This window comes from Chelmon rostratus, chromosome 18 (genome assembly GCF_017976325.1).
Source record: "Chelmon rostratus isolate fCheRos1 chromosome 18, fCheRos1.pri, whole genome shotgun sequence".
In the NCBI taxonomy this organism is placed as follows: Eukaryota; Metazoa; Chordata; class Actinopteri; order Chaetodontiformes; family Chaetodontidae; genus Chelmon; species Chelmon rostratus.
In genome coordinates, this window is record NC_055675.1 from 19,698,903 (window position 1) to 19,726,329 (window position 27,427).

At 40.2% G+C, this 27,427-nt stretch overlaps 1 protein-coding gene and 1 long non-coding RNA gene across 2 annotated transcripts; one reads left to right on the forward strand and one right to left on the reverse strand.

Moving 5' to 3' along the window:
* asap2b (ArfGAP with SH3 domain, ankyrin repeat and PH domain 2b) lies at positions 1-26,576 on the forward strand. The gene is made up of 28 exons (XM_041958150.1): positions 1-426; positions 8,780-8,852; positions 12,035-12,180; positions 12,369-12,443; positions 13,413-13,462; positions 14,012-14,141; positions 14,240-14,325; positions 14,710-14,785; positions 15,545-15,631; positions 15,946-16,049; positions 17,445-17,514; positions 18,266-18,353; positions 18,462-18,510; positions 18,597-18,763; positions 18,983-19,116; positions 19,256-19,350; positions 19,454-19,643; positions 19,794-19,879; positions 20,160-20,275; positions 20,769-20,836; positions 21,281-21,388; positions 21,468-21,702; positions 22,178-22,276; positions 23,407-23,680; positions 24,084-24,142; positions 24,399-24,463; positions 24,688-24,807; positions 24,930-26,576. The coding sequence occupies exons 1-28, from the start codon at positions 301-303 to the stop codon at positions 25,002-25,004; spliced, it is 3,051 nt and encodes a 1,016-aa protein (XP_041814084.1). The 5' UTR covers positions 1-300; the 3' UTR covers positions 25,005-26,576.
* Positions 2,003-7,512, reverse strand: LOC121621628. The gene is made up of 3 exons (XR_006007657.1): positions 7,339-7,512; positions 3,788-3,864; positions 2,003-2,689 (listed from the first exon to the last, which is right to left on the reverse strand). It is a non-coding gene; the product is annotated as an uncharacterized LOC121621628 (long non-coding RNA).
* Positions 26,577-27,427: the final 851 nt, after the last annotated feature.

The window sequence follows — 27,427 nt, forward strand, 5'->3', positions numbered from 1 at the left end:
AGTCAGCGGGAGGACGGAGGAGGAAGGCGACGGGACCGTCTGCGTCTGTCTTTGCAGGACGAATCATGGGAATAAAACTTCAGAACTTCACCAGGAGTTTAATAAAAATCTGATTTAACGCTTCAGATATGGGGAGGGGCGAGGACCGGACACGGGAGAGGATCTTTGGTGGCTGTTTGTGACACTTTAAGTCAGTCCAGGTGTGGCTCTCCTACCTGAGGCTGCGGGTCTGACTGCGGATCATTTGAGATATATATTTTTTAACGTTATTAGGACACTGTGTCGTGTTTGGAGCTCAAGATGCCGGAGCTGATCAGTGTGACTGAGTTTATTGCGGAGACTAATGAGGACTACAAAGCTCCGACCACCTCGAGCTTCACCACTCGGATGTCTCACTGTAGGAACGCGGTGGCGGCTCTGGAGGAGGTAAGAAAACACACGCACATGCGCGTGCACGCACGCACACGCGCCCGCCCAGTGAAATAAACAATGAGATGCATATAAACTTAACTTTATCAGGGTTTTGTGTTAAATAAAGTGTGTTAACTGCCACCACTGAGCAAAAAAAGTCAGCAGTTTCATAAAAATACTGCTTATAAAATTAATAAAAATCACCCAGAAGTTATCATTTGTTCCCATTTCATTTAAACCTGCAATGCTTTGTTGCCACTTCCTGTGATAAAAACTACAGCTTAATGATAATTTAGTTTGTTTCCACCTGTAAAAACCACAAACTTTGTCTTTGCAGATAGAAAACAAGTTTCAAGGTGTTTCTTTGAGTTTAAATGAAGGTAAAGTGTGTTTTGGTGTCTCTGCCCTCCACATCAACGCATTTCCAGGCAGCAACAGCCAACAAATTTGGCTGTTTTTCACTGAAAAGAGGAACAGAGACTTCCTCATGGTGAAACAGCAGTTGTGTTCAGCTCTGAATGCAGTTTTCTGCAGCTCAACATTTTGTAAGAGTTTAGAGCTGCTTCTTTTGTTTTGCAATGCAGCGATGATCTTGCATGTTTGTTAACTGAACTGATAGGAGGAACCGGTAGTAAAAGGTTAAAGGTCGCCTCCTGAAGAGCCTCACAGTGAAGTTGTGAACACAGGAACATGAATTTTTTGATGCAACTGTAGATAAGACTGGAGTCTGTTGTGACTCAGCCCCACTGTCTAAAGTATTGTTACTACAACTATTACTACTATCACTACTGCATAGTACTTCGAGCTGTCCACTTGTGATTGGATCACTCAAGATGCATGTTAATACAAGGTGCAAACAGGGCTTGGATCCCTAAAAGGGATTTTCAGGGTCAGAGTTTCCAGTAGTTCTTTGGGTATTTTCAGGGGTTTTTATGAGACCTTGGGGACTGTGTGTTATCCTCCTTTTCATAATGGAACATAGAAGTCGTAATCATCAATGTACCAAATTGCTTTCACTTTTACTCTACTATGTATATTTCCATGTACACTCATGAGTAATATCTTGAAAATATTATATTTTTGAGGTGCCAATATTGTGTTGCTGATATATAATAAAATATATATTCATAAAATACACTTCGCTGCACCTAATTGCACTTGACTGCTGTTTTTAGACACTGTCCAGTTCTAATTAAGTGTATGTAGGTTCACTTTTTCTTAGTGGTCACCTATTTTAACATGTGCTTGTGTACATGTATCAGCCTAAACAATTTTTGCTTAATATGAATGTATGTTTTAAAGAGAATTTTGAGTAAAATGGAGTTATGTTTCCAGTATGGTTTTATTAGGTACGAAAAAGTCAATTTAAAAACAATTATAATAATGCCATGGTGTCACATACCAGGTCTTGTGTATATTATATATATATATATATATATATATATATATATATATATATATATATATATATATATATATATATATATATATATATATATATATATACTGTATACAGTATGTCAGTAATACACTGATTCTTTTGAGTACAATCTAATTATATTTTTCTGGAGATTTGCTCAGAATCACACCTGAAACTGTGATTTGAGGTTTGTAGAAAGCACAGGTCTGGACAGTGTGTTGTGTCTTCCTTCTCTTGTTGCATGCTGGGACGTCCCGCCCAGCAGACCCGGGGCAATGAGAGCCTCACCTGTCTGATCGAGTCCCAACAAGACCCGTCTCTCCCTCTGTGGCCTTTTATAGTGTCTCTACTGGATCTTTCATCTATCCGCTAAATCCGCTCTCCACCTCTTCTTCCTTTTGTCTTTCCACTCGTTCTCTAATTTTTTTCACTTCATCTCGTCTCGTCTTATGTTCAGTTTTAAAACTCCTCTTATCTTGTCCCAACATGTCTGTCTGAAATCAGACATGTGAGTCAAAGCTGCAGTGAGCACCATCAGCATGATCATTTTCAAACGTGAGTATAGTGACTATAAACAGATGAGCTCATTATCACCTCAGTAACATATCAGAAAGGTGTCATTTTGGAGCATTTATTTCTGTTATTGATTAATCATTTAGTCCATAAAATGTCTGATTTTCAGGGGTTGTTGTACTTTTCTTGAGTGCCAGAGGAGGTAATGAGATGTAGGGAGCGATTCAGAGGTCTGGAGCCAGTCCGAGAGGAATGTGAGGGTTCTTGAGTGGTTTTCAGGAGGCCTTGGTGAGGTTTCAGGGCCCCCAATTGGTTTTCCAGGGTCCTTAAGCCGGCTGTGTGTTTCTTGGAAAGAAACATTGATATGGTGATTTGTCAGGAAGGAAGGGGAAAAATTATTAATTGCTTCTGACCATAAATTAAGACTTCTGAGTTAATAAAGAATTAAATTACATTTAAAAGTCAACTTTCAAAATAGAAGAAAACATAGTAAAAGTAAATATTAGTAACAGTTTTTCCAAGTTCAAGGTGACATTTTCAAATATTTTGTTTAACCAACAGTCAAAGAGATTCAGTTTAGAGTCACAGGCACACTTAAACTGTTTGGTTTTGGACATACTGATATTGTAATTTGTATCGAAATTATACAATAGTAGTACAATTTAATATTCGTATGGCCTAACTTTAGAGTACTTTACTGTGATATTCTCCATAAGAGACTCCATTTAGCAATAACAAATTGTATTTAAACACATCAGGTTTTTGTACCTTATAAACGCATATTTGAATTAGAACTTTAGTTTACTGAAATTACTTGTTAAAGCAAAACAAATATTAAATATTCATAGTATCATAAAGAAATACTAATAGCTGATTGTGATGACCATGGGCCCAACAGAGCCAACAAACTGATGCACATACAATGTGTGGTGTTGCAGTGTTGGTTATTTTGGTCTGTAACATTAACCATATGTTAGTTCTGCTTTACTATGTGTACTGCTAGTAAGTAATTCATCTATAAAGGTCAGAATTGAAACCATACACATATAACTACTAAAGGTGACAGAATGTATTAATTGGAACCAGAGATCACAGGAACAACCACACAGCTTAACACAACACAAAGCTGCAGTGGAGCAAACTTCAGATCAGAGGTGTTCAAAGTGTGAGGTGCCTCCCTGGGGCCAGCATGCAGGTCTTGTAAAAACAACAGGAAGTTAGTTATTGCAGTTTGGCAGCTTTGACCGCTCGCCAACGTGGTCAGCAGATTGAGCTGCAGCAGTGACACAGAGCATGGAGCCAATTATTTTGAATGTTTGACACAATCAGCATCAAAAGTTGTGCTTCTTCTCAGCGTGAGTTAAACTTTTCAGAGATATCATTATCTCAAGTGTCCATCAAAGTCCAGAAATCAGCTTCAAAATCAGAAAGAAATGCTCCTACCTGCAGAACTTGTCTGAGAATGTTTTCTTCAGTATCAAAGTAATCCAGTGATAGTTGTCTGTGCCTCCATGGGAACACTGCAAACAGGACAAGATATTTGCTGATTCAGCATATTTTTAATGTATTTTTAATGGATATACTGTCAGAATCTATCTATCTAGTCCTTCCTGGTGTCATCGGTCATCAAAACATGTTCAAATGTCACTGACTGCCTCTGAAAGGTATTTGTGGTTCTTCAGGGCCGTCCTATAGTTCTTTAGGGGGGTTAAGGATAAGTCCATTGTCTTATTTGGACCTGTTTTTGTCGGGAGAGTTTCTGGGGTTTGTGTTTCTTTGATGCTTCTGGCACCACTGCAAAGCTACCGGATCATTTTTTTATGCAGTCAGCCTTTTTGCTTAATAACCTAGCGATAGTCATGCTCATTGTTTATGTGATTTATTTAATTACCTGCAAACAATGATAAAACAAAGTTATTTATTTGAATGAATCAGACAAAATGCAAAGGAATTGTTCTTACTAAGTTGTTTGTAAATATCTGCTTATTCTGAATTTGATGCAGCAAAATGTTTCAAACAAGTTGGGACAGGAGCAGCTAAAGACTGGGAAAGTTGTGGAACGCTCCAAAAACACCTGTTTGGATCATTCCACAGGTGAACAGGTTGATTGGTAACAGGTGATAGCATCATGATTGGGTGTGAAAGGAGCATCCTGGAAAGGCTCAGTGGTTCACAGCGAGGATGGAGCGAGGTTCACCACTTTGTGAACACATGATTGTATAAAGGTGATTATACCATGTGCTTGGGAACTCTTTGACTCCATTCTGTTTTTATTTCTGTTGCACCCACAGTCTCGACTCTTTTGGAATCAGGGTTGTTGTTGCAGTGTCTTTGTTGTCTGTGACTTTCTGTCAAACAGTAACTGAGCTACTGGACTTTCTGCATGTTTCAAACACTGAGTCACTGAGCTGTGACTCTGCTGCTGCTGCTGCAGGAAACACTGGCCTGAAGCTGATTCATCTGCTGACAGTGTGTAGAAGAGCTAAGTGAGCGGGACTCGTGTTCCTGTTTCCCATCAACTGCATCAGGTGACATGAAACTCTTGTGGTTGAGCCATCAATACAGACTATGAGACACTGAGCTGAAAACTACTCGACTGACCTGTGAGGCTGAGTCTGAATGTTGAGCTTATTAATATTGATGAATCAGTTCATTCTTGCATTAATTTACTCACAGCTTGATGGCCGCTGAGGCTCATGGGAACTATGGTGTTGTTAGTGTTCTTGTCCTTGTGACAGTGTAATGGCGTGTTTACAGTGCTATACATCATTGGTTTGTGGTGCTGACAGTGTGTTCATGGGGATTTCTGTATGTTCATTGTAGATTTGCACAACGTATTGCTGCTTTTCACCGTTTCTGTCAACATTGTTAATGAGGCATTTGTCTTGTTTGAATAAGTATTTCTGAGTTGAAGAACGTTTAAGTTGCCGTACAGTCATTGACCCACTTCACTGCTTTCATTCATACGAAGGCACTTTTTCTAACACATGCAGTCTAATACACAAGGGTCATCCTCAGAGAAATGATGAAGCTGATAACGAAAGAAATGCACACACGCATCATCCACGTCAGCACATTTCTTAAAACAAGTAGCAGTATGTAGTTTAGTCATTAGTATATACAGTAATTAAATTTGTATTTATTCTCGGCCATTCTGAAGACAGTTGCAGTGCAGAGAGGCTGATTCACTCTCTGGTGTTGAAGTAACTCCAGAATCTGTGAAAGGTTTTCATGGGCATCTTCGCTATACAGAGCTCTTAAAAGAGTTAATACCTGCTAAATGCTGTGTTTTTGCTGACCTCTAGTGGTGAGACTTCTCACCTTGTGCAGTGATGTAAAGTGTGGTGTGTCAGTACACTGTGACATCACTGTTGGGTGTGGTTACTTCAGATCACAACCAACCAAAACCAGAGAAACGATGATGTTTACACTGACACTAACTGTCTCTTTCAAAGGTTTTTGGGGTCACTGAAGCATTTTCAGAGGTCTTCAATGTTCGTTGTGTGTCTGAACAGGCATTTTTGCGTATTCGAATGCTTTAGCAGTTTTTTCTGCATTTGGAACCTGTGAGGCTTTGGTTCAGGAAAAATGTTCTTACAAACCAGTGTTCTGCCTATGCATTATTAAAGGAGACAGTCTTCATCATTTTCATATTCGTTTAGTTTCAGTTGCAGGACAGATGACAATGAAAGACTTCTTTTTTTATATGTAATGACTTTTAATAATCAGTATCAATAAATGAGTGGAACTTGTTTTTCCTGCCCAAAGTTTTTCAGGAACTCAACCTGAGACAATGGACGCACTTTGATTTATGCGTTGTTTGGTCCCTGCAGTGTAAAAGGCCTGTTTGGTCATTGAGGTCCAATATTATGCTCATTTTCAGTTTCGGTCCTTCGCTGCAGCCCCTCTGTTCACCCTCTGTCTGAAATGCTTTGTCTAAATCCCTTTAAGCCCCCAAAAGCCCAGTCTGCTCTGATTGGTCAGCTCTCACTGTGTCACTGTTACGGGTTTCAAAAGGTAAATGTAACCGAGGTAACAAATGAATTGAGTGGTGTTCACTGCCCTTCACTATCCTGGATGGGATCCTGGAAAACAGAAGTTTGGACGAGAGTTAGTGAAGGAGTGAACCACCATTTCTTCTCCGAATCTCTGTTTTTTATTTATTCCATCAAACACAGTGTGGATAACCATAGCAATTATAATAAACAGAATAATAAACATTTCCCTGCATAGTTATGTCTCAATTTAAATGTCTCAGTACCGTTGTCTCTGCTATTCACAGTTTCATCGACAACATCTCACTCAAACTCACATGAAAAGAAAGAATAACTTTCATAATAACACATAAAAATAACATAACTAAATAATAATTTACTAACTTATACATCACTTTCTTTTAGTGCAAAAATCTCCATATTTTAACAAATATGGTTATGTATTTGTTTTCAACTCAAGTGCAAACTTCAAATGCACCTTTTATATATTTATAATAAAATAGTTAAATCTTGAACCCTTTTTGGCATTGAAATGAATATTCAAGTGACTTTCAAAACCATGAAATGACACACACACACACAGGGAAACATCATCCAACTTATAGTGTCTTTAAACACAGACCAGACCCTTATTTACGTTCCATTAAACATCTGTGCAAGTTACTAAAAATGTTTTTTTTTTCTCTTTCATTCAACATTAACTGTACTCTGTAAGTGTAAACTTTAACATATTAAAGTGCCACAGAAACCGAAATGAAATATGTCAGGGAGTGAGAACACCAACATACCGAGTCACACATACACAGTCACAGGATGCACATGTTAAATGGCCGCTAACGCTATCGTTTACACAGCTCGTACCTCGCGCTTATAAACGCGGCTCGTTAACTCGGATACACACGCGAAGAAAGCTCACGTGAAGAAAACTCATTTCAGTCACAATAAGTCACAGTACATTCAAGGAGGGAACAGTTTGTTTAAGTTCTACCGTGTACCAACCTGGAAAACAGAAGTTTGGACGAGAGTTAGTGAAGGAGTGAACCACCATTTCTTCTCCGAATCTCTGTTTGAGAGGAGAGGGAGGGGGTCCCCCACCTAAGGGCACCGCGGTGCAACGGTGAACAAACTTTAGTTCCACTTTCCTTTTCCTCTTTTCTTCCCTCCTACATGACATTTTACTTCACCATAAATTATAAGAAAAATAATATTTAGCATCTGGCTGGCCGTTGCCAACATTAATAAAGAAATATTACATTTATGTAAACAATAGATCTGCAAGTGTTCTCTTATCAAGGTGTACCACATCACCACTGTTTTTACAACCATAATCTTGCTGGGTGGCTGAGGGCAGTGACTGTTTAGTTGTGACTTCACAACCTTACGGAACTCCTGACGACTCGTTAAAAAAAAAGTTTCTGAACACTGCTGTGTGCATTCCTCTTTGAATTGATCGTTTTGATACCATGACAGTATTTATACGTCACCCAGACCTGCTTTAGGGAAGGATTTTCAGAAGGTGTTGAAGGGTTTACAGAAATCCTTGAATGGTTTCCAGGGTTCTTAAGGGGATTTTAGGGGTCTGTGATGAGGTTTTAAGGGTCTTCTGCAGGATTTCCATTGATTCTTGCAGCTATTTTATCTTTATAGAAACGTCTTCATTTGGAGAACGTAAGTGAGCAAGAGATTTTCATTTCACGTGAGACATGCCTTCTGTTTAGTTGATTATTGGTGCTTCTGTGATAACTGATGGTTGAAAATCTTTTAACTGCAGAAAATGGACTCAAAAATACAAACGAGAATAAAGATGCTGCTCCACTGATCTGTGTAGTGTCATCTTGTGTCAATTGACTGAACGACTTTGCATGAAATCACCTGATCAGAGAAGGCGCTGCCACCACTCAGCAAACTCATTTACATACAGCTACGTGATTGGACAAAAACTCTGTAGGACCGTTGGATTTAGATTTGATTGGATGCCGTTTTGTCTGAAACACTGTTTCCTGTTCAGTGGCTGCTCAGAGTCGGCCTGCAGGGAACTCACACCTCGTTATATTCGACTGTCTGCAGCTTGATTTGAGCATTGAGGTTTTTACTGTGACAGATATATGTTTTGGGGCTTTTTTGGGCAGAATCACTGGTTTGTGGGTGTTGACTGGCAGCTAGCTGTTCTCGCTGACCATGTTTCAACCAGCGACTGCCTGGATGGAAGGAAATTAATCTATACACTGATGTGTGATGTTGTGGGCTAAAATGTAAGAAGCTTAAAGCTTAAAAAGAAAAAAAAAACAGCTGCTGCCGGACCTCAGTTAAGAATCGCCAGTGTTAGAAACAAGAAAAATCTGAATCTGCGTGTGTTCAGCTGAGTGTTGTGTGCACAGGTTTTACACCGTCCAGCTGTGGCGTCTGGTCACTCTGTCCTCACCGTGTTTGTCCTCCTCAGGCTCTGGACGTGGACCGATCGGTTCTGTACAAGATCAAGAAGTCGGTGAAGGCCATCAACACGTCTGGTCTGGGTGAGTGTCACAGTCTCACCTCAGTCTGTCCAAAAACACCAGAGTTCCCCACCACAAAGCCTCGCTTTGCCTGTCGCTTCCTGTCTGCTAATAACTTCGCCTGCTCAGACAAAATGTCCAGTTGTTAAATATTCTTTGTAATTGCTTTGTTGCTCCACCTTTTCATCATTTGTCTCATCTCATTGGATCATTTTATTTGGATTCACCAAAATGGAAAGATAAACATCCTAAAAAGTGGCTCCATGCAAATGTTTTTTCTGCCTGCATGATGGGAATCGTAGTCCCCAAACACTGGACATGTTTATTCCAAATAGAAATAAGAAAAAGTGACAAAAACCATGAAAATTAGATTTTTTTCACTGTCAATACATTTTTGACATTATGAAGGTTCAGAATGATGCATGAGCATATTTCTTATACATGCAGAGACTGTAAAGAAAACAGCTGAAATACTTAAATGAAATCTAATGTGAACAGGGGGGTGCTGATGAAGAGAGCTGTGGGAGTCCATCAGAAACACTTTTCTAGTAACTTAAATTAGGCCCCCCACAGAACTGATATTATTAGAAAGCACATAAAAGTCAATGAGACTTTGATGCATATGTCAGGTCATTGAGAATGTCCTGGAACGTCCTGGAAAATGATGTGTTGGTAGCGGTGGTTACCACCCAGCTGGTGGTGTGTTCAGTGTGATGGATCTGTGTTCAGGCAGGTGGAGTCTCACCTCTAAACATTCCTGTCATACTGCTCTCCTGTCCCAGCATGCTGAGGGAGAGACGCCCGCCTCGACTAACTGTATACCTGCTGACACAGAAAGACAAAGAGGCTAAATCATGCAAAAAAAAAAAAACACCCAGATTGAGAAAGGGAAAGTCTGATATCATCAAAACAATCTACAGTGAAAACTGCTTAAACCTGATAACAAACAGGGATCAGTGGCCTTCTTCACAATGAGATGCAAACATACACACAGCAAGCTAATATTATCACAAACAACACCATGAGAACTCGATGATATTATTTCTCCATAGATTAGGTACATAACTATAAAAATATTTTAAATTTTCACATTTTAAAGCCGCTATAATGAATATTAACAATGAATTAAATTACAACGTGTTGGGTGTCCCTGGTGGTGCTGAACTTTCAGAAAGTTGTCAGCTGATTTAGCAGCTTCACAGTTTTATAAACAGTTTTGGCTCATTGTTTATCTTTCAGTTCACAACTTTGCTGTCGTGGTTCACCCTCAGCGCTCTCATACCGTCGTTTTCTGAGAAAAAGCTGTAAAAATCTATTGTGCTCGATCTGCACGGCAGCAGACAGACACACTTAGAGAATAGCTGGTGAACATAGTGGAGCATTTAGCGGCTAAAGAGACAAATATTTCCCTTAAGAGTTGGTGAACATAGTGGAGCATTTAGCGGCTAAAGAGACAAATATTTCCCTTAAGAGTTGGTGGAGACCAAAAATGGAGCTAAAAGAGATACAGAGACATAGATTCATCGGGCGAATTGGCAGGGTTCATTGTCTCTTCTCTGTCTTGGTGCAAGTAGTTTCTGATTTGTTTTGATTTTGATTTCTCAGGTAACGTCATGCACAATAAGTAGCTGTGACTGAGCTGTGATCCCAATAAGCCTCTTTTGTCTTATCTAAGTTTTGAGCTCCATACCGCCACCATCGTTTAGGTTTCAGAATACAGGAGGTTTTTCTTGGTGGGTTTGTGAGGTGGAACACCGTCCTGCTCTCACACCAACAGCTAACGTGAAGTTAGCCAACCCGTTTGATTGCACAAACATATCCTGGCAACTTGGGTGACATTATACAAACAAACAAAACTTATGGCTCCGGCAACATCCTTGCTAGCACAACTGGGACCGGATGTAGTCTCAGCAAAAACTGGATTTCCATCATCAAGCTGCCTGCTGCACTCAGTTAGAGATGAAGTTTACAGGTCAAACACAAACTGTAAACATCGCTGTTAATCAAAAAATCATGTCCACAAATGATTTAATTCAGTAACTGACTCAGCTCTTTGTGCAGCTATAAACACAGTACATATAGAAGTCAGGAAATGTAGTTTTGTAGTGACATGTATTTATAAATGTGACACAACCATGACTTATTTGAAGGTGTATTCGCTGATATGGCAGCTGTAATTATTCATGGAGAATCTAAAGCAGGTTGACATTTTAATACTGTGAGATCTCTAACAACACCAGAATTAATACTTTAATACACAGTATGGCCCAAACTATGTGGACTAGGTCTGTTGTGCAGCGGTTGTTGCGACATAACCAGTTTGAGAGTGAAGAGGAACAAAGAGAGATCATCCTGTTCAAGGTTGTGAAAAAAACAAAGCGAAAGCTACGATGACGAGCAGTTTCTTCTTCGTCCGTCTTTATACGCTGACCTTGGCCCCCCCGTGACGACATGAACCAGAGTGTGAAGGTTGAAAATTAGTTTGGTGTGTGTGTGTGTTACAGTTTTAAAAAAAAAACATTTAGCAAAACTAAAACTTGTTTGCTCTTGTTTTGAAAAAAAAAAAAGATTCTGTTGGCGGAACAAAACGTTTCATTTCCTGAATGAACTCATGAAAGAGAATTTGAGAATTAAGAATATTAACTGGACATCTGTTATATTTTCTATATATTTATCTCATTAGGGAATCCAAGGGTTATTCATTCATCCATATTTGCTTTGCTTAACTGGATATTGCAATATACATAGAGTGCATTAGCAAAACCAAATTTTTTTAGCTGTTTCCAAATGCAGTTATTGATATATGATTTACATACATAGTAAGGAAATTGATTTGATTCTTAATTTGATACAGGTTTTTGTACGAACAATAACAGTGCATTGACTCTGATCGGTAACAACACAAAGATCCAAGAAAAAGAATAAGGAAGTAGAATTATGAGTGGGCCAACAAAATAGAATTTACAAAACAGCAAAACATCAGTGAGAGAATTTAAGTGAGACTTTGATATTCAAATAATAAGAAGTAAACTATTCAAAGTTTCAGGGCAAAGACAGCAAATGCTCGGCCTAACTTTCATTTAAGCGGAGCTATAAAGGAAATAATAACGATAATGATAATAATAAAGTTCTTTCTGCGGTTGAGGACTCCTGATGCCTAATATTCAGTTTGCTGAACTGAATCTGTGCTCTGTGTGTTGCAGCTCATGTGGAAAATGAGGAGCAGTACATCCAGTCCATGGAGAAATTCGGAGACAACTTAGTTGGCAGGGAAGACACGGAGGTCGGCTCGGCCTTCCTCAAGTTTGCTGTTTTCACCAAAGAGTTGACGGGGCTCTTCAAAAACCTGGTGAGGGTCCGAGTTCACGCCACGATGGGGCCAAAGATCTGAATCAAAACGTTCAGTTGAAATCCTAAACTCTTCCGGGTGGATGCTGCAGGTTCTCCTCTCTGGCCGTTGGAGGAACTTTACACAAAACACTTGAGCTGTGAGCTGTGGAGGTTTCTGCTCATGTCGTGTTTACTTCCTGTTTTCAGATGCAGAACATGAACAACATCATCACCTTCCCTCTGGACAGTCTGCTGAAGGGAGACCTGAAAGGAGTGAAAGGGGTCTGTGTTCAGTTTCCTCCGACAGTCTGAAAACTTCCAACACACACACAGTCTCACTTAAAGAGAACTGAATCATGTTAGACTTTATTATCCAGCTGCTGCTAACGATTATTGTCATTACTGATGAATTTGTTGATTATTTTCGCAGTGAATCATTTGGTCTTTAAGATGTTAGAAAATAAAGATAAATACGGTGGCCCTGAGAGCTCAACAAACTGCAGTTTAAGAAATAACCATGCAAAGAGACGAACCACCAATGTCACCAATATGACAACACGTGAGAGAAAGTGAGAAAACACTGCAAATACAGAAAACACAACGAAGTAATCAGCAGTAAAAGGCTGAATTAACTGCGCATCTCTAGTTGGCGTTTTCTCACTTTGCAGGGTTTTTTTCATGTGTTGTGAAATCGGTGAAAATGCTTCATCCATTTGCTTGTGTTTTCTGACGCTGCAGTGTGTTAAGCTCTCAGAGTCACTGCAGTAAAATTTCCAAGGTGACGTCTTCAGATATCTAAACTAACAGAGATTCAATTTACTGTCGCAGAAGACAAAGAAATGCAGGAAATCCTCACAACTTACAAGCTGACACAAGGGAATGTTTTGGTATTTGTGTCATAATTAATAATTTTTTATTTTATGGTCCGACTAGGCACATACATAGCCATCAGTTTAATTTCATTTGCCGAATAAATTGTGGTCCTGATGGTGATGAAGCTCCAGTCAATGCAAAACACTAGAAGTCAGTATTTTAAGGTTTTTAATGATTGTCCTCATGCTGCTCTCTTTCTAACCAAATACCCGTCTGTGGTTTTTATCAGTACGCTCACACACGTTATCATCTTGAAATACTCCCCGAATGACTCACAGGGCAAAGTCCTCGCTCTGTGTTCGCTTCGCTGAATCAGTGCTGCGATGTGATTGGTCAGGGCTCAGTCTAATCATGTGACGTCTCCTCCTCCTCCTTCAGGATCTGAAGAAGCCGTTCGACAAAGCCTGGAAGGATTATGAAACCAAGCTGTAAGAACAGAAACATGCTGTCACTAATGAAAAAGCAAAAGCTAAACCTCCTGTGCTGCTGAGAAGTGTTCATGACGGAGTTTAGTTCAGTTTCACCACTCTTAAGTTATGAAAACTAATAATAATAGCAGCAAAGATCTATTACTAATATGTGCAATATATTATAAACTATAATTATTTTTATACAAATTTATTTGTTGCTTATGATTACCGTCATTAGTTTGACAAACATAGAGAAGTAAAAAGTACAATATTTCCCTTTGAGATGTGGTGGAGTGGGATTGAAATTGAAAGTACAAGTACCTCAAAACTGTAGTTCAGTGCAGTACTTGAAAGTAAGTGCTTAGTTACTTTCTACCACTGGTTTCTGGAGGTGTTTCTCTGCACTTATGCCATCAGACCAGAGTGATACCAACATTATATTCTAACTAAAGAGACGAGGACAGCGTTTCGTCCCCTCATCTGTTCCCTCTGCAAGCGAAGGGATCTCAATCTGTACAGTATTTCTGGCTTTCATGCAGCTCTTGACACGACCTTTGACCTCTGCAGAGCGAAGATTGAGAAAGAGAAGAGGGAGCACGCCAAGCAGCACGGGATGATTCGCACCGAGTTCAGTGGAGGAGAGATCGCCGAGGAGATGGAGAAGGAGAGGCGGCTCTTCCAGCTGCAGATGTGCGAGGTGAGGTCCATCAAACGCTTCCTTAATTAGTTTGAAATGAAAAAATCGGAGGGTTGGAGAAATGTTTTTATTTCCTCCTCTCTGGTTTCTCTCTGCAGTATCTACTAAAAGTGAACGAGATCAAAGTGAAGAAAGGGGCCGACTTCCTCCAGAACCTCATCAAGTATTTCCACGCTCAGTGCAAGTACGTTACTCTGCAGAAATAAAAAATAAGAATGATATAAAATCCAAAAGCATGTTTTGGTCATAATCACCAGAAATAATTTCTTATTCAGGCTCTCCATAGAAACATCACAACATTAAATTATACAACCTCATATGAATCTGACATCCATAGTAAATAATAATAGTTTTTTAATTAAATGAAAAAAATGCACACAGAAATGAAATATTTTATCATCATGTAATTAACATTTCACATTGATTTTTCTTAATGTGTAATTTTTTTCTACGCCATCAAAGAGAGATATTAAGAGATTTGTTGTTTATCTGGTCATTTTGTGCAGTTCCTTTTTAAAGTGTGTACATTTAGATGTATTTTCCACTGAATTTTTTTCTCTGGGTTCAGTTTTTTCCAGGACGGACTGAAGGCTGTGGAGAGTCTGAAACCCTCCGTAGAGAAACTGGCTACAGACCTGACGACGGTTAGGACGGAGATATTTAGTGCATCGTGACGAGAGAAGCTATTAATAGTAGATTATAGTGAGGAGTTAAAGGGTCATCTGATTTGTGGATTAATATTACTGCTGTGTTAATGTGGATGCTGCATTCTACTGCTGTAGAGGTTTAAGGTTGAGCTCATTTGAACTACCTTTTATACTGTTGGCTAGTTTAATCTACAGCAATGCATCATTTTCTTTAAGATCATCGTATGTTTGCAGCATGGCTGTCCTGTGAGAACCAAGTATCTCCAAAACGTTTCATGAGCTCAGAGAAACAACCTGTTTTCAGCTCTGTGACGACGCATTTTCCAGCTGATCCAAGAGGAGAAGAAGGAGGAGAAGTTTCTCAACACATAAAGGAAACAACAGAAACATTCAATATCAACACATTAGGAGATACATGGTTTTCACTGGACTGGAGGGTTATGAGAAATTATAATCTGAAAAGTAGCTAGTAACTAAAGCTGTCAGGCAAAAGTAGCGGAGTAATAGTACATCATTTGCTTCTGAGATGTAGTGGAGCAGAAGTATAAAGTAGCATAAAATGGAAATATTCATATGAAGTACAGTATTTAAGTACACTGAATTTGTACTTCAATACAGTACTTGAGTAAACGTACTTTCCACCACTGAAAAATAGAATAAAACATCTGTAACACTGCTCTCAGCTGTAGACAGCAGTCACCAGCAGCGTTTATATCATTTGTAGTGAATATCCGTCTCTTCTTCTGTGGTGTTCAGATTAAGCAGACTCAAGATGGAGAGAGGAAACAGCTGAGTCAGCTCCGAGACGTCCTGAAAGCTTCCCTGCAGTCTGAGCAGAAAGAGGTGAGAGTTCTTACTCTTATTACAATATATTTCATTATTGAACGGAAGAAGATTTGTGAGTGAATTTGTATTAACATCTGAATGTGCAAAGTAACTACTAATTTGCATTTTGAAATAAATGTAGTGCAGTAAAAAGTGTAAAATTTTCCCTCTGAAGTGTAGAGAAGATTGTACTTGCAGTGCTTTCCACCACATGTAACATGCAGTGGCTCCATGTCCACCCAGGGGGGCCCATCCAGCACTGTGGGACCTCCACAGGATGCTAGCAGGACTTTAGACCATAAATGGAGGCTAATGTTGGTGTGTGTTCACAGGACGCTCAAGCCAAACAGAATGCAGGTTACAGCCTCCATCAGCTGCAGGGCAACAAGGCTCACGGCACCGAACGCTCCGGAGTCCTCTACAAGAAAAGTGAGGGGTGAGTAAACTCAATATCCCAGAAATCCACAGGAAAAAAACTTCCGTAGAGCTTTCATATCAACCATCCCAACAAGGGTTAAATAACTGGGACTCACCACCAATCAGTTAGAACTGAAGAGGTCACTTGGACGAGATCCTATTCACCCCTCCTTGAACAACCACGACCTGGATGACTGAGAATCATCTTTCACACCAACCTCCAACCTGTAGGGGGCAGATTTGTTCACACCGCTGCTACAATACAGCCTTTATGTGTGCCATTTTCTTTCATTTTCTGTTCCCCAGTGTATGGAAGTGGTTACACAGAAAGCTAATGCTAATGGCTAACCAGGGCTAACAGTAGTTTGTCAATTGTTAGCATTCTGTGACTCCCCAGTGAATTATCTTTTAGCTATGCAGAGTCTGAATGGAAATGAGAGTCGGTCAGTCTGACAGTTCAGTGGTCGGTGGCGGTCCAGTTTGGACCACTTTGCTCCAGTGTGAGATGTCTCCAAAAGTGTAGAAAGAAATGTGGGGCAGACGTTGATGGTCTGAAGAGGATTAAACCTTATATTTTATCACAATAAATAAATGTCTTTTCATCTTTCTCAAAGAGTCACTGAGCTGTCTTCAGAATTAGCCAGACTGTAACACAGCATGCTAACATGTTAAACGTTAGCACTGCTCATACTAGCATAGTGTGTTATTATATAACATTTTGAACCACTTTAAACTTCCACAAAGTCCTGATTCAGTTTTAATTGGTTTTCTTCACGGTGTGTTGTCCAGTAGCATAATGTAAGATGTCGGAGAGTTTCATGGACGACTGATTGATTTATATAATTTAATGGGAATTATACAGAAAGACAGTGGTAGAATGTAACTGAGTACATTTATTCAAATACTGAGTGTTTCATTTCATGCTACTTTATACTTCAATTCTGCTACATTTCGAAGAGAAATGTTGTAGTTTTCACTCCACTACATTTATTTGGCAGCTATAGTTACAGGCCACTTTTACATAAAACATTTGATATGCTTATATAATATGAGTACTGTACTATTAATCCACCCAGACGTGTACAAAGTATCTAAAATTGACTCCACATTGATGTACTACAACATTAAAATGCTCTTATATGGATACGTTGGTGATAAAAACAGAATAATATAATAACACTGCGAAAAGAGCTATTCTGCATAATGAGTACTTTTACTTTTAAGTACATTTTGCTGATAAAACCTTTGTACTTTTACTTGAGTAACAATTTGAACTCAGCATTTTTACATGTAATGGAGTATTTTAATGCCAGGGTATTTCTTCTTTTACTGCAACAAATCTGAGTACTTCTTCTACCACTGCAAGAAGATCAATAAAGCGATGTGTTGTCAATAACTTGCGTCCTTTCCACAGACTGAGGAAAGTTTGGCAGAAGAGGAAGTGCTCGGTGAAGAACGGTTTCCTGACCATCTGCCACGGCACGGTAAGACACCAGATCCTCTTCTCCTATTGGTCCACCTGCATGAGACGCTCCATCCTCCTCAGCCAATAAAAAGTCTCCTTCTGGGTTTTATTTTTGATTTCAATTGGGGAAACACAAGATCTAATTTTAGTTTTTTATTTAGTTTCTTATTTGTTTCCTTCTTTTTGTTCCTTTCTTTTATTTTGAAGTTTTTACATGAAGAGTCAAACGGCCAATCAGGACAGAGCAAGCAGCAGAGGAAGAGAAAAAGGAGGAGAAGGAAGAGCATAAGGAAAAGGATGACAGAGAGAAGGGTGGGAACAGGACAAGTTTGGATTCAAATCTGACCCTGATAGATCCTGGGCTGGGTGGGGGGGTCTGTGATTTGAACCTCTTGTTGGTCTCTGCTTCTGGTTCAAGCAAGGAAATGTAAAATAAGAGATTTGAGATGCATCGTCTATCTAAAGACGAGACAGGGGTCACCAAAGTTCTTACAATTAATCCTGAGGGGAACACCAATGTCTGAACCAAACTTCGTAACAACCCATCCAATGTTGAGACTAAACCACAAGGCGACTTCATGGTGGCGCCAGAGGAAAAGTCAAGGGACCGCCAAAGTAATTAGGTTTCGTCATCAGGTCACAATGGATACAGAGACCATATGTTGTGCCAATCCACCCAATCCAAATACGATTATGCATTTCATAATGTCTTAATGACAGGCGTCCTCTCCTGCTGCGTCTCACCTTCCTCCCTGCTTTTTGTCTCTCAGGCTAACAGACCTCCAGCCAAACTCAACCTGCTCACCTGCCAGGTGAAGAGGAATCCAGAGGAGAAGAAGAGCTTCGATCTGTTCTCACGTAAGCTGCAGGCGCACACTCGCCTATCAAGATAACGTGTTTATTGTGTCTTGTATCCTGTCTAAATATATATCTAGTGTCTCATTTCCTGTCTGTTTCCCCCCTCAGATGACCGAACGTACCACTTCCAAGCTGAGGATGAAACCGAGTGTCAGATGTAAGTAGTCGAAAGCTTGACCCACAGTTGTCTGCCTCGCCTTTGACGTCTGTTTTAACATCTAATCTGATCTACTGTTTTTCCAGCTGGGTGTCGGTGCTGCAGAACAGTAAAGAGGAGGCGCTGAACAAAGCGTTTAAAGGCGACCAGAACGAAGGCGAGAACAACATCGTGCAGGAGCTAACCAAAGCCATCGTAGGAGAGGTGAAGAGGATGAGCGGCAACGACGGCTGCTGCGACTGTGGAGCTACTGGTCAGTATGACTGCTACTGCTAGTACTACGACTAGTACAGCCACTACTGCTACTTCTGCTGCCACTACTGCTGCTAATACTAAAACTGCTGCGACTGTGGAGCGGACAAACCAATGACTGTGTTTCATCAGAGTGTGAACAGTGACACCAAAATATTTACATGATGTTGAAGCTGAAAACAAAACCTAGAAAGAACAAACCATCATCTCGTACCACCAGCTCCCACCTGGCTATCCACCAACCTCGGGGTGCTGATCTGTATCGAGTGCTCGGGGATCCACAGGGAGATGGGGGTCCACTACTCTAGGATCCAGAGTCTAGACCTGGATGTCCTAGGAACCTCCGAGCTGCTGGTGAGTCCACTTTACTGTTGTTACTGAGTACCAGAATTCCTTATAAAGTCCTACCCTTTTGGTCTATTACATTAGTTAAATATTTCTCATTTAGTGTTAATATTAAAGGAGCAGCACCTGATCTGATGTTGTGTTTTAGTTGGCAAAGAATGTGGGAAATGCCAGCTTCAACGAGATCATGGAGGCAGATCTGTCTGCGCAGAACGTCACCAAACCTAATCCGACCAGTGACATGTGAGTGACAGCCACGGCTGCGTTTTCTGAAAACAGTGGTTACGTAGAAGGTAGAAAATCTCAAATGTGAAAAAGGATTAAACGCCTCGGTGTTGTCTTGCAGGCAGATGAGGAAGGACTACATCACAGCAAAGTACACAGAGAAGCGTTTCGCTCAGCGGCTTTGTGCTGATGCTGCGTCCAGAGTGCAGGTTCTGTACGAAGCCGTCAGAAACAGAGATATCCTGTCTCTGATCCAGGTCTACGCTGAGGGGGTGGACCTGATGGAGGCCAGCCCACAGCCCAACGAACACGTACGACTACACCGATTGCTTCTGTCACTGTCAATCAGATACTGTCGCAGAATTCATTTCTCATGCTGATTTTTTCTGATATCTCTTTAGTTTTTAAAAAGAAGCCAGTGAGTCAGTTTATATGATGGTGGTGTTTTTACTGTTTGTTAGGAACCTGGAGAGACGGTGCTACACCTGGCAGTCCGTATGGGTGACAGAAACTCCCTCCACATCGTTGACTTCCTCGCACAAAACAGGTAACCACTGTCTTGTTTCATCTGAAATCTGAAATTTTATTTAATATCTTCTTGCATGATATTTTTCAGTGTGTGGATGTTTCATTTTATTATTCTTTTTATCAAACACCTGTAGAAGTTTTTTTGGATGTGAGAACGACGTGCTCATTTGCACCATCCACAGCCCATCTAACCACAGCCATCCTGACTTGACTGTAGTTGGGTTGCAGAGAAGTGTATAGTAAAATCTGTGTGTGTGTGTGTGTGTGTGTGTGTGTGTGTGTGTGTGTGTGTGTTTCAGTGGTAACCTGGACAAGCAGACGACCAGAGGAAGCACAGCGCTGCATTACTGCTGTCTGACAGACAACAGCGAGTGTCTCAAACTGCTGCTGAGAGGAAAAGCTTCAGTGTCCATCAGTAAGAACACACCTCATATTACACCATGTGAATAGCCTAAATTAGTTTTTATCATATCATAAACAAGTGGAACCAAATACGGAGTAGGTTATTTTTAAGTAGTTTTAGGTAGGGACTGAAATAGCATTACTGCTGGATTTTATTTGCCTGTAACTGTCAGTAGCTGACTATAAATCCAAATGCATTTCGAATCTTAACTCAGTTTTGAAAAAAAATTACCAACAGGAAATAAAAATGAATGCTTTTTTCCGTCCACTGTACCGTTATACGATTGTTAGGAGTTGGTTCATCTAGATAAGCAGTAGGTTTCTCCAGCCAGAAAAACATGATACCATTGCAGAAGAGGAGGACGCAACAGGATAATGAAATTAAAAGAGCCTTGAACAGTGAAAAAAATGCAGAAAATGTTCACTACTCCAGAATTTATGCTTGTGCTTCCAGTGTCTCAGTTTTCAGTGAAATGCTTCATTTGACCGTGAATTTGTCTCCACAGCGAATGAAGCTGGAGAGACGCCACTGGACATCGCTAAACGTCTCCGACACACTCACTGTGAAGAACTGGTAAGACAAATCATGGAATATATTTGTCTTATGTTTATTGTTTTATCTAAGATTAGATGAGTTTTACTCATCTCATTTAAATATAAGTCACTATTATCTTATGATTGTAATTATATATGTGATAAAATGAATACACTTTTTGAGGTTTTTGTTATAAAGTAGTTTTAATTTAAAGGTGCGCTTACTGGCTTTTTTGGAATTAGGTGCTCCTGATATCTCAGAAATGTCATTATGTGGACCTTATTTTGTGACAGATATTTTTTGTTGTTTCCTCTTGCTGCAACAACACAGTTAGTAGACGTTTGTGATGCTCATAGTGTAGTACGTACGTATAGTGCTGTTTTATTATCAGCTTTTGAATTAGCCTGTATGGAGCTTTATGAACCAAGCTGTATTCATTCATCATGTATTAAAAACATTGTTGCATGTGTTCATATGTTTCAGCTGACTCAGGCTCAGACAGGAAAGTTTAACGTCCATGTTCACGTCGAGTACGAGTGGCGTCTCCAGAATGAGGACCTGGATGAGAGTGAAGACGAGATGGAGGACAAGGTCAGCTGGTTTTATACTAAACAACATATTGACATGGTGGTTAGGGTGGTTAGGGTGTGTAACAGTGTACTTCCTGCAGCCCATCCCTAACCGGCGTGAGGAGCGTCCAGTCAGCTGCTTCGTGGCGGGCAGCAGCCCCATGCAGCCCAACCTGGCAGCATTGGCCCGGGACGCTGCCTGCCTGGTGCGGGACAAACAGAGGCCTCAGGTCCCCAGTATGATGATCAGCAACGAGACCTACGGCACCATGCTGGACTTCAACCTGCCGCCACCGGGGCCAACACCCCCGCTGCCACCCAGAGCACCTAACAGAGGTCAGAGGCTGATTCAGCTGCAGGACTAAAATTAGAAAATCTTGGTTGGTCTGAGCCTCTAGGTCCAAAGGGACCGTACGGTCAATTATTGCAACAGATCTCAACAAATCTTTTTTTCATTTGTCCAAATGTTTGGTTTATGACCACATACCTGCAAATCTAATGAATAATGATGCTAAACATCAGCATGTTACCATTGTCATTGTGAGCAGGTTTTATTAGCAATTAGCTCAAAGCATTGCTGAGTTTAAGTACAGCCACAGAGCTATTTTTGGAAGCTAATTTAGTTTTTGTTTTGGGGAGGGGCATTACTGCCTTTATTGGACAGTTGGATTCATCAACTCATTAATCCACCATTGATGAATGAGTTGATCAGTATAAAAAGCTGACTTGCGTTACTGTTTTTTGTCTTTCCACTTGGATTAAAAAGTCACATTCAGAAATGCTGAGATGTTTTGTCGGCCTGTATTTTCAGGACAAAGCAAACCTGCTGTCATGGAAACGGTAGGAAGACAGCGGTCGTCCTCTGACCCCCCCAACCCTCAAACCCCTGAGAGGAACTCGTCCATGTATGGTGAGTGTCACTTCCTGTCAGCTTCATACTGCTCATTACAAAATGAACAAATGAAAAGCTTCCGGAAAAGTGTTGGACACACAAACAGCATCAGCACTTTGAAGAGTACTACTAGAGTCCACTGTGGCCCAGTACAGTCCACTACAGTCCAGTAGAGTCCTCTACAGTCCACTACAGTCCAATACAGGCCAGTATAGTCCACTACAGTTCACTGGCCCAGTACACTCCAGTACTGTCCAAAACAGTCCACTACAGTCCAAAATGGCCAAGTCCTGACAGCATTGAACAGCAAAGACTAGTACAGATCAGTTTTAACCAATATTAACAAGTACGGACCAGACTGGACCAGACCAGACCAGACCAGACCAGTCCAGTCCAGTCCAGTCCAGTCCAGTCCAGTCCTGTCCACACCAGTCCACACCAGTCCAGTCCAGGCCAGACCAGACCAGTCCAGTCCAGTCCAGACCAGTCCAGTTCCGTCCAGACCAGTCCACACCAGTCCAGTCCAGTCCCGTCCAGTCCAGACCAGTCCAGTCCAGTCCAGTCCAGTCCAGTACTGTCAGGCACTGTACAGTATGGTTTACTACAGCCAAGAAGAAAAGAAAACATGATAAAAACTTAATATAATGTAACATTTAAAAAACAGAGCTATGATTAAATGTTTTGCATTTTTTATGAAAAAAACTGAACAATAATATCAAAAATTTATGATTTAACAAGTTTTAGGTTTTATTCAATGAGCTACAGAACCACACACTTGAGCTCCTGATTGGTCGAACACTTTACTCCACCAGCCAATAATTAATCTTGCTCAGACAGTCATCTGTTTGACCTGCTGCTGTTATTAAAGAAGCATCTTTTGTTCAGTAATGTTCAGTCTGTGTCAGTAAAATCTGACGATTTATGGACTAAATTAAACTACAATCCACGGGGAGTGTGATTTGATTTCAGTCTGATTTTTATTGGTGTTTTACGGTTTTACTTTTATATTCTCTTCCTGTGAAATAAAATTTTGTGTTATGTTTCATGTTGTAAAGCTTTCTAACTCTTTAATGTACAGTTTTTAGATTTTAATGAGATGTTTTCTAATAAAACAAATATAAATCAATTCTTCTCTCCTCCACTCCCAGTGCTCCCAGTAGCTCCTCCTCCTCCAGTAAGCAAGAGGACCAGCATGTTGGAGACCAAGACCCTGTCAGCCAGGAATACCCCCCTCCCTCCTCTTCCTCCCCCACCAGCAGCAGGACTCCCCTCAGTCATCCCACTGCCTCCAGTCCCACCAGCACCCACCATCCCACCACCACCCCACTTCAAAGCTCCAATCCTCCCTCCACCGGTCCCCAGTCACCAGACCAGCAGACCGCCGCCACCACCAGGACCCAAGTCCCCCAAATCACCCACAGGGTATGTACTGATCTGCACTGGACTGTAGTAGATCATACTGGACTGGACTGTGCTTGTTAGTATCGGACATAATTGTTTGGTACTGGTCTTTGTGTTTCAGTACTGGACTGTTCTGCTCTGAACTGGTCTGTATTGGTCTGGACTTGTCAGTATGGGACAGTACTGGTCTGAACAGATCACTACTGCTGATGTATCTTTCTACTGGTTGTTGTTGACTGTATCTGTTATGTTGTCTGTACTGGTACATACTCGTTTTCACTAGCTGTTACCAGTCAGTACTGGTCAGTCCTGGTCTCTACTGGTTGGTAGTGTCTGAACTGGTTTGTAATGGATGTACAATAAATTACAATCATTCTATTTAACGGAAGGTTTGATCATTGGACTTTATTTTGTCTGATTTCAGATCAGTGAAAGGTCCTCCACAAAGACCGCCTGTCAGGACTGCATTTGCGGACAAACAAGGTACTCACACACCCTCACAGATTCTGTACTTGTGAGGACCCTTGTTAACAGCCCCAAACCCTTATCTTAACCCTTTCAGTCTCAGACCAAAAACTGCTTTTTAACTACTTCCAGCTATCAGCCTCTCACTAAATGATGGCACTAAATCCTACACACTGGTCCTTTAAGTAATAAAGAAGATTGTAAAGTCATGTGTTTCTGTTCATAACCCTGAGAATAACAGTTTCCTATTTTTTTGTTTTTTTTCTCTGTGTAGGGTCACAGGCCAAATCCCCTAATAGTCCTTCTCCTCCAACACCCAAACCCAGAAGCACCTACTCTGTAAGTCCCCAAACACAACAGCAACAACAGAGAGGTCAGAGGTCAACACAGAGCGTAACATACAGTCAGCAGCAATAGATTTTTGTTAATGTAGTTTGGTTTAGTTTATTGTCATTAAACCAACATAAATGAAACCTTACTGCATATACAGTATATATAATTCTTTGTAAATGTGTGTGTGTGTGTGTGTGTGTGTGTGTGTGTGTGTGTCTGTGTGTGTGCAGAAACAGAAGCCTCAGAGGGTGAAGGCCATCTACAACTGTTCTGCTGATAATCCAGATGAGTTGACGTTCTCTGAGGGGGAGGTGATCGTGGTGGAGGGGGAGGAGGACAACGAGTGGTGGGTGAGTGACAGCTACACCTCTAGAACAGGAAATACATCATCACTGCCCTCTGACTGTAGGTTTAACGCAGACATTGTTTTAGCTGATTTTGTACTCAGCTGTTCTCTCTCTTTTCATTTCAGGTTGGACACATTGAAGGAGCGCCTTCGAGGCGGGGAGTGTTTCCTGTCACCTTTGTTCACTTCATCACAGAGTGACTTCAGGTGTGAACGGAGATAAATCCCACCTGTCTACTGTTCACTTCCCGTTCTCCACCAGCACAGCTCAGTCTGAATGGAGACATTAAGGACAAAGACTCGAAGTGATCTTCCAGGAGGCTGGAGACGACCTGAGACCTGAGTCAGACTGCAACACCAAATCACCTGAAACAAAACACCTTTTTGTTCCACCTGAGAGCTTCATTCAGTCTCCTGTCAGATGTTGTAAATTTAAAACATGAGAGGTCAAACCTGCAGGACCCACCTGTAACTCTACCTGTTTTGTCCGTGCCTTGTTCAAGCTCACAGAACTTTATTTTAAATTCTCAAATGTGTCAGGCTGAATTTGAGGGGAATTTGTTTAAAATGATCCAGCAGAATCTTAGATTATTATTATGTATCATAAATTTGAATATTTCTCTGAATGGAAACATCATAGAGCTTCACTTTTGGTCTATTTTTGCTGGTTTAGCTGCTTAAATCCAATGAAAGGAAATCTTAATGCTCCGACAAACACTGATACTTTACAAAACTGTGCTCTTTCAGTTTTGTGACAAACGTTTGCATTTGTCTGTTTTGCTGCTTCAACATTACAATCCTCCCTGTGCACAGCTCCATAAAAATGGCTTTCCCAGTTTGGTATGGAAGAGCTTGACTAGCATGCACAGAGAGTCTTGACTTTAACCCCTCCAACAACTTTAGGATGAACTGGAACACAGACTGTGAGCTCACTGATGGTGTCTGAATGGGAGCAGATCCCTGCAGCAGGTTCAACATATCGAGGAAGGACTGAAACCAGGAGAGTGGAAGCTGTTAGAGCAGCACATCAATGAACATGTTGCCACAGTCACATATTAAACTGTTACATATGGAGCTGTCCATATACTTTTGGCCATGTCTTGTGTATGCTCTTGTTAGACAGAGTCAGGGGAGTGCTCAGCTGCTGGTATCAAACCTGAATGTTATCATTACAAACGGGATTTTGACTGGAAACACTGATGGAAACGTGAATTAAAAAATATTATTTTAACATGTTGGCTGAAGGGAAACTGTATGACTGTCCGTGAGAGGAGCATTAAATATGAACGTCCACAATTTTATTGTACTCTTATTTTCTCATGACACATAGTGCCATTAAAAGCATCGAAATCACTCCTTTATCACACAGGCAATGTGTATTTTTATTGAGCCATCTAATTTTACAGACAGACAATGATGCACTCACTCTACCTTTCCCTCTTTCTATCTTTCCTTTTTATTTTCACACTATTTTTTGTCTTCATGATCCCTTAATCCCCTTACTTTCCTTTCATTTTTTTCCTCCAGGGCTTCAAATAACAATTATTTTCATCATTCAGAGTCCAAAATGATGTATTCAGATGTCTAATTTTGTTTGACCAATAGTTCAAAAACTCAAAGATATTCAGTTTACTGTGATATTAAACAGAGAAAATCCTCACATTAGAGAAGCTTCAGCCAGAGGCTTGTTGGAGTTTTTGCTTCATAAATGAGTTGAACGATTAATCTGTTATCAAAATTGTTAGTATGTTTGTGTTGATCAATTAAGCAATTCGTCTATGGGTTTCAGCTCTACCTTACTCCTTTTAGTAGTAGTTATAATCATAATAGTCATCATTATCATTATCATCATCATCATCATTGTTAATGTTTTCACACAGCATATTTCAGAATAAAGTTACAAGGTGCTTTACAAAGGTATATCAAAATTGAAACATTGTTGCACAGCAATTTAATAAACTCAGACAAAATAAACACGGCAATAGAAATGGATAAAAAACTAAAACAAACAAATAAAAGCGGTACAACATACCGGATGTGGAAAAACGCATGCTTTTCCCCAAAAGTGAACTTTTCTGATTTTGTTTGTATTGCTGCAGAGGTCAGTTTGTGTCAGGAAGTAATAATAAAAAACGTTTAAAGAGAAGAAGTGAGTTTAATAAAGATTTACTTTTGTAGCACTTCTCAAATCAGTGATGATGAAGTGCTTTATAAAAACCAAGCATAACACAATATAATTAGATAAATAAAAAAAGGATAATTACAAAATGGGTTCAAATGAAATACCACTATGTACATATATGGTGAATATACACAAACATTTATATAAAATATACACAAACATATTTAAATACTCTGCTACTATCCTATGTTACATGTTATTATGTATACAAATGACACAAAAGGCATATGATAAAAGTCAGAATTCAAAACTACCAAATATTTTAAGTTGAAAATGAAACAGTACCAACATTTAGAGTAATTCTGATGATGATTTTTTTAATCTAAGAAAAATTATGCTTAAAAAGGGAAAAAATTAAGAATGAATAATTACGTTTTTTATTATTTATTTTGATCATTTCTATTTTTCTTGTTCTGGTCCGGCAGAAATTGGCTTTCATAAT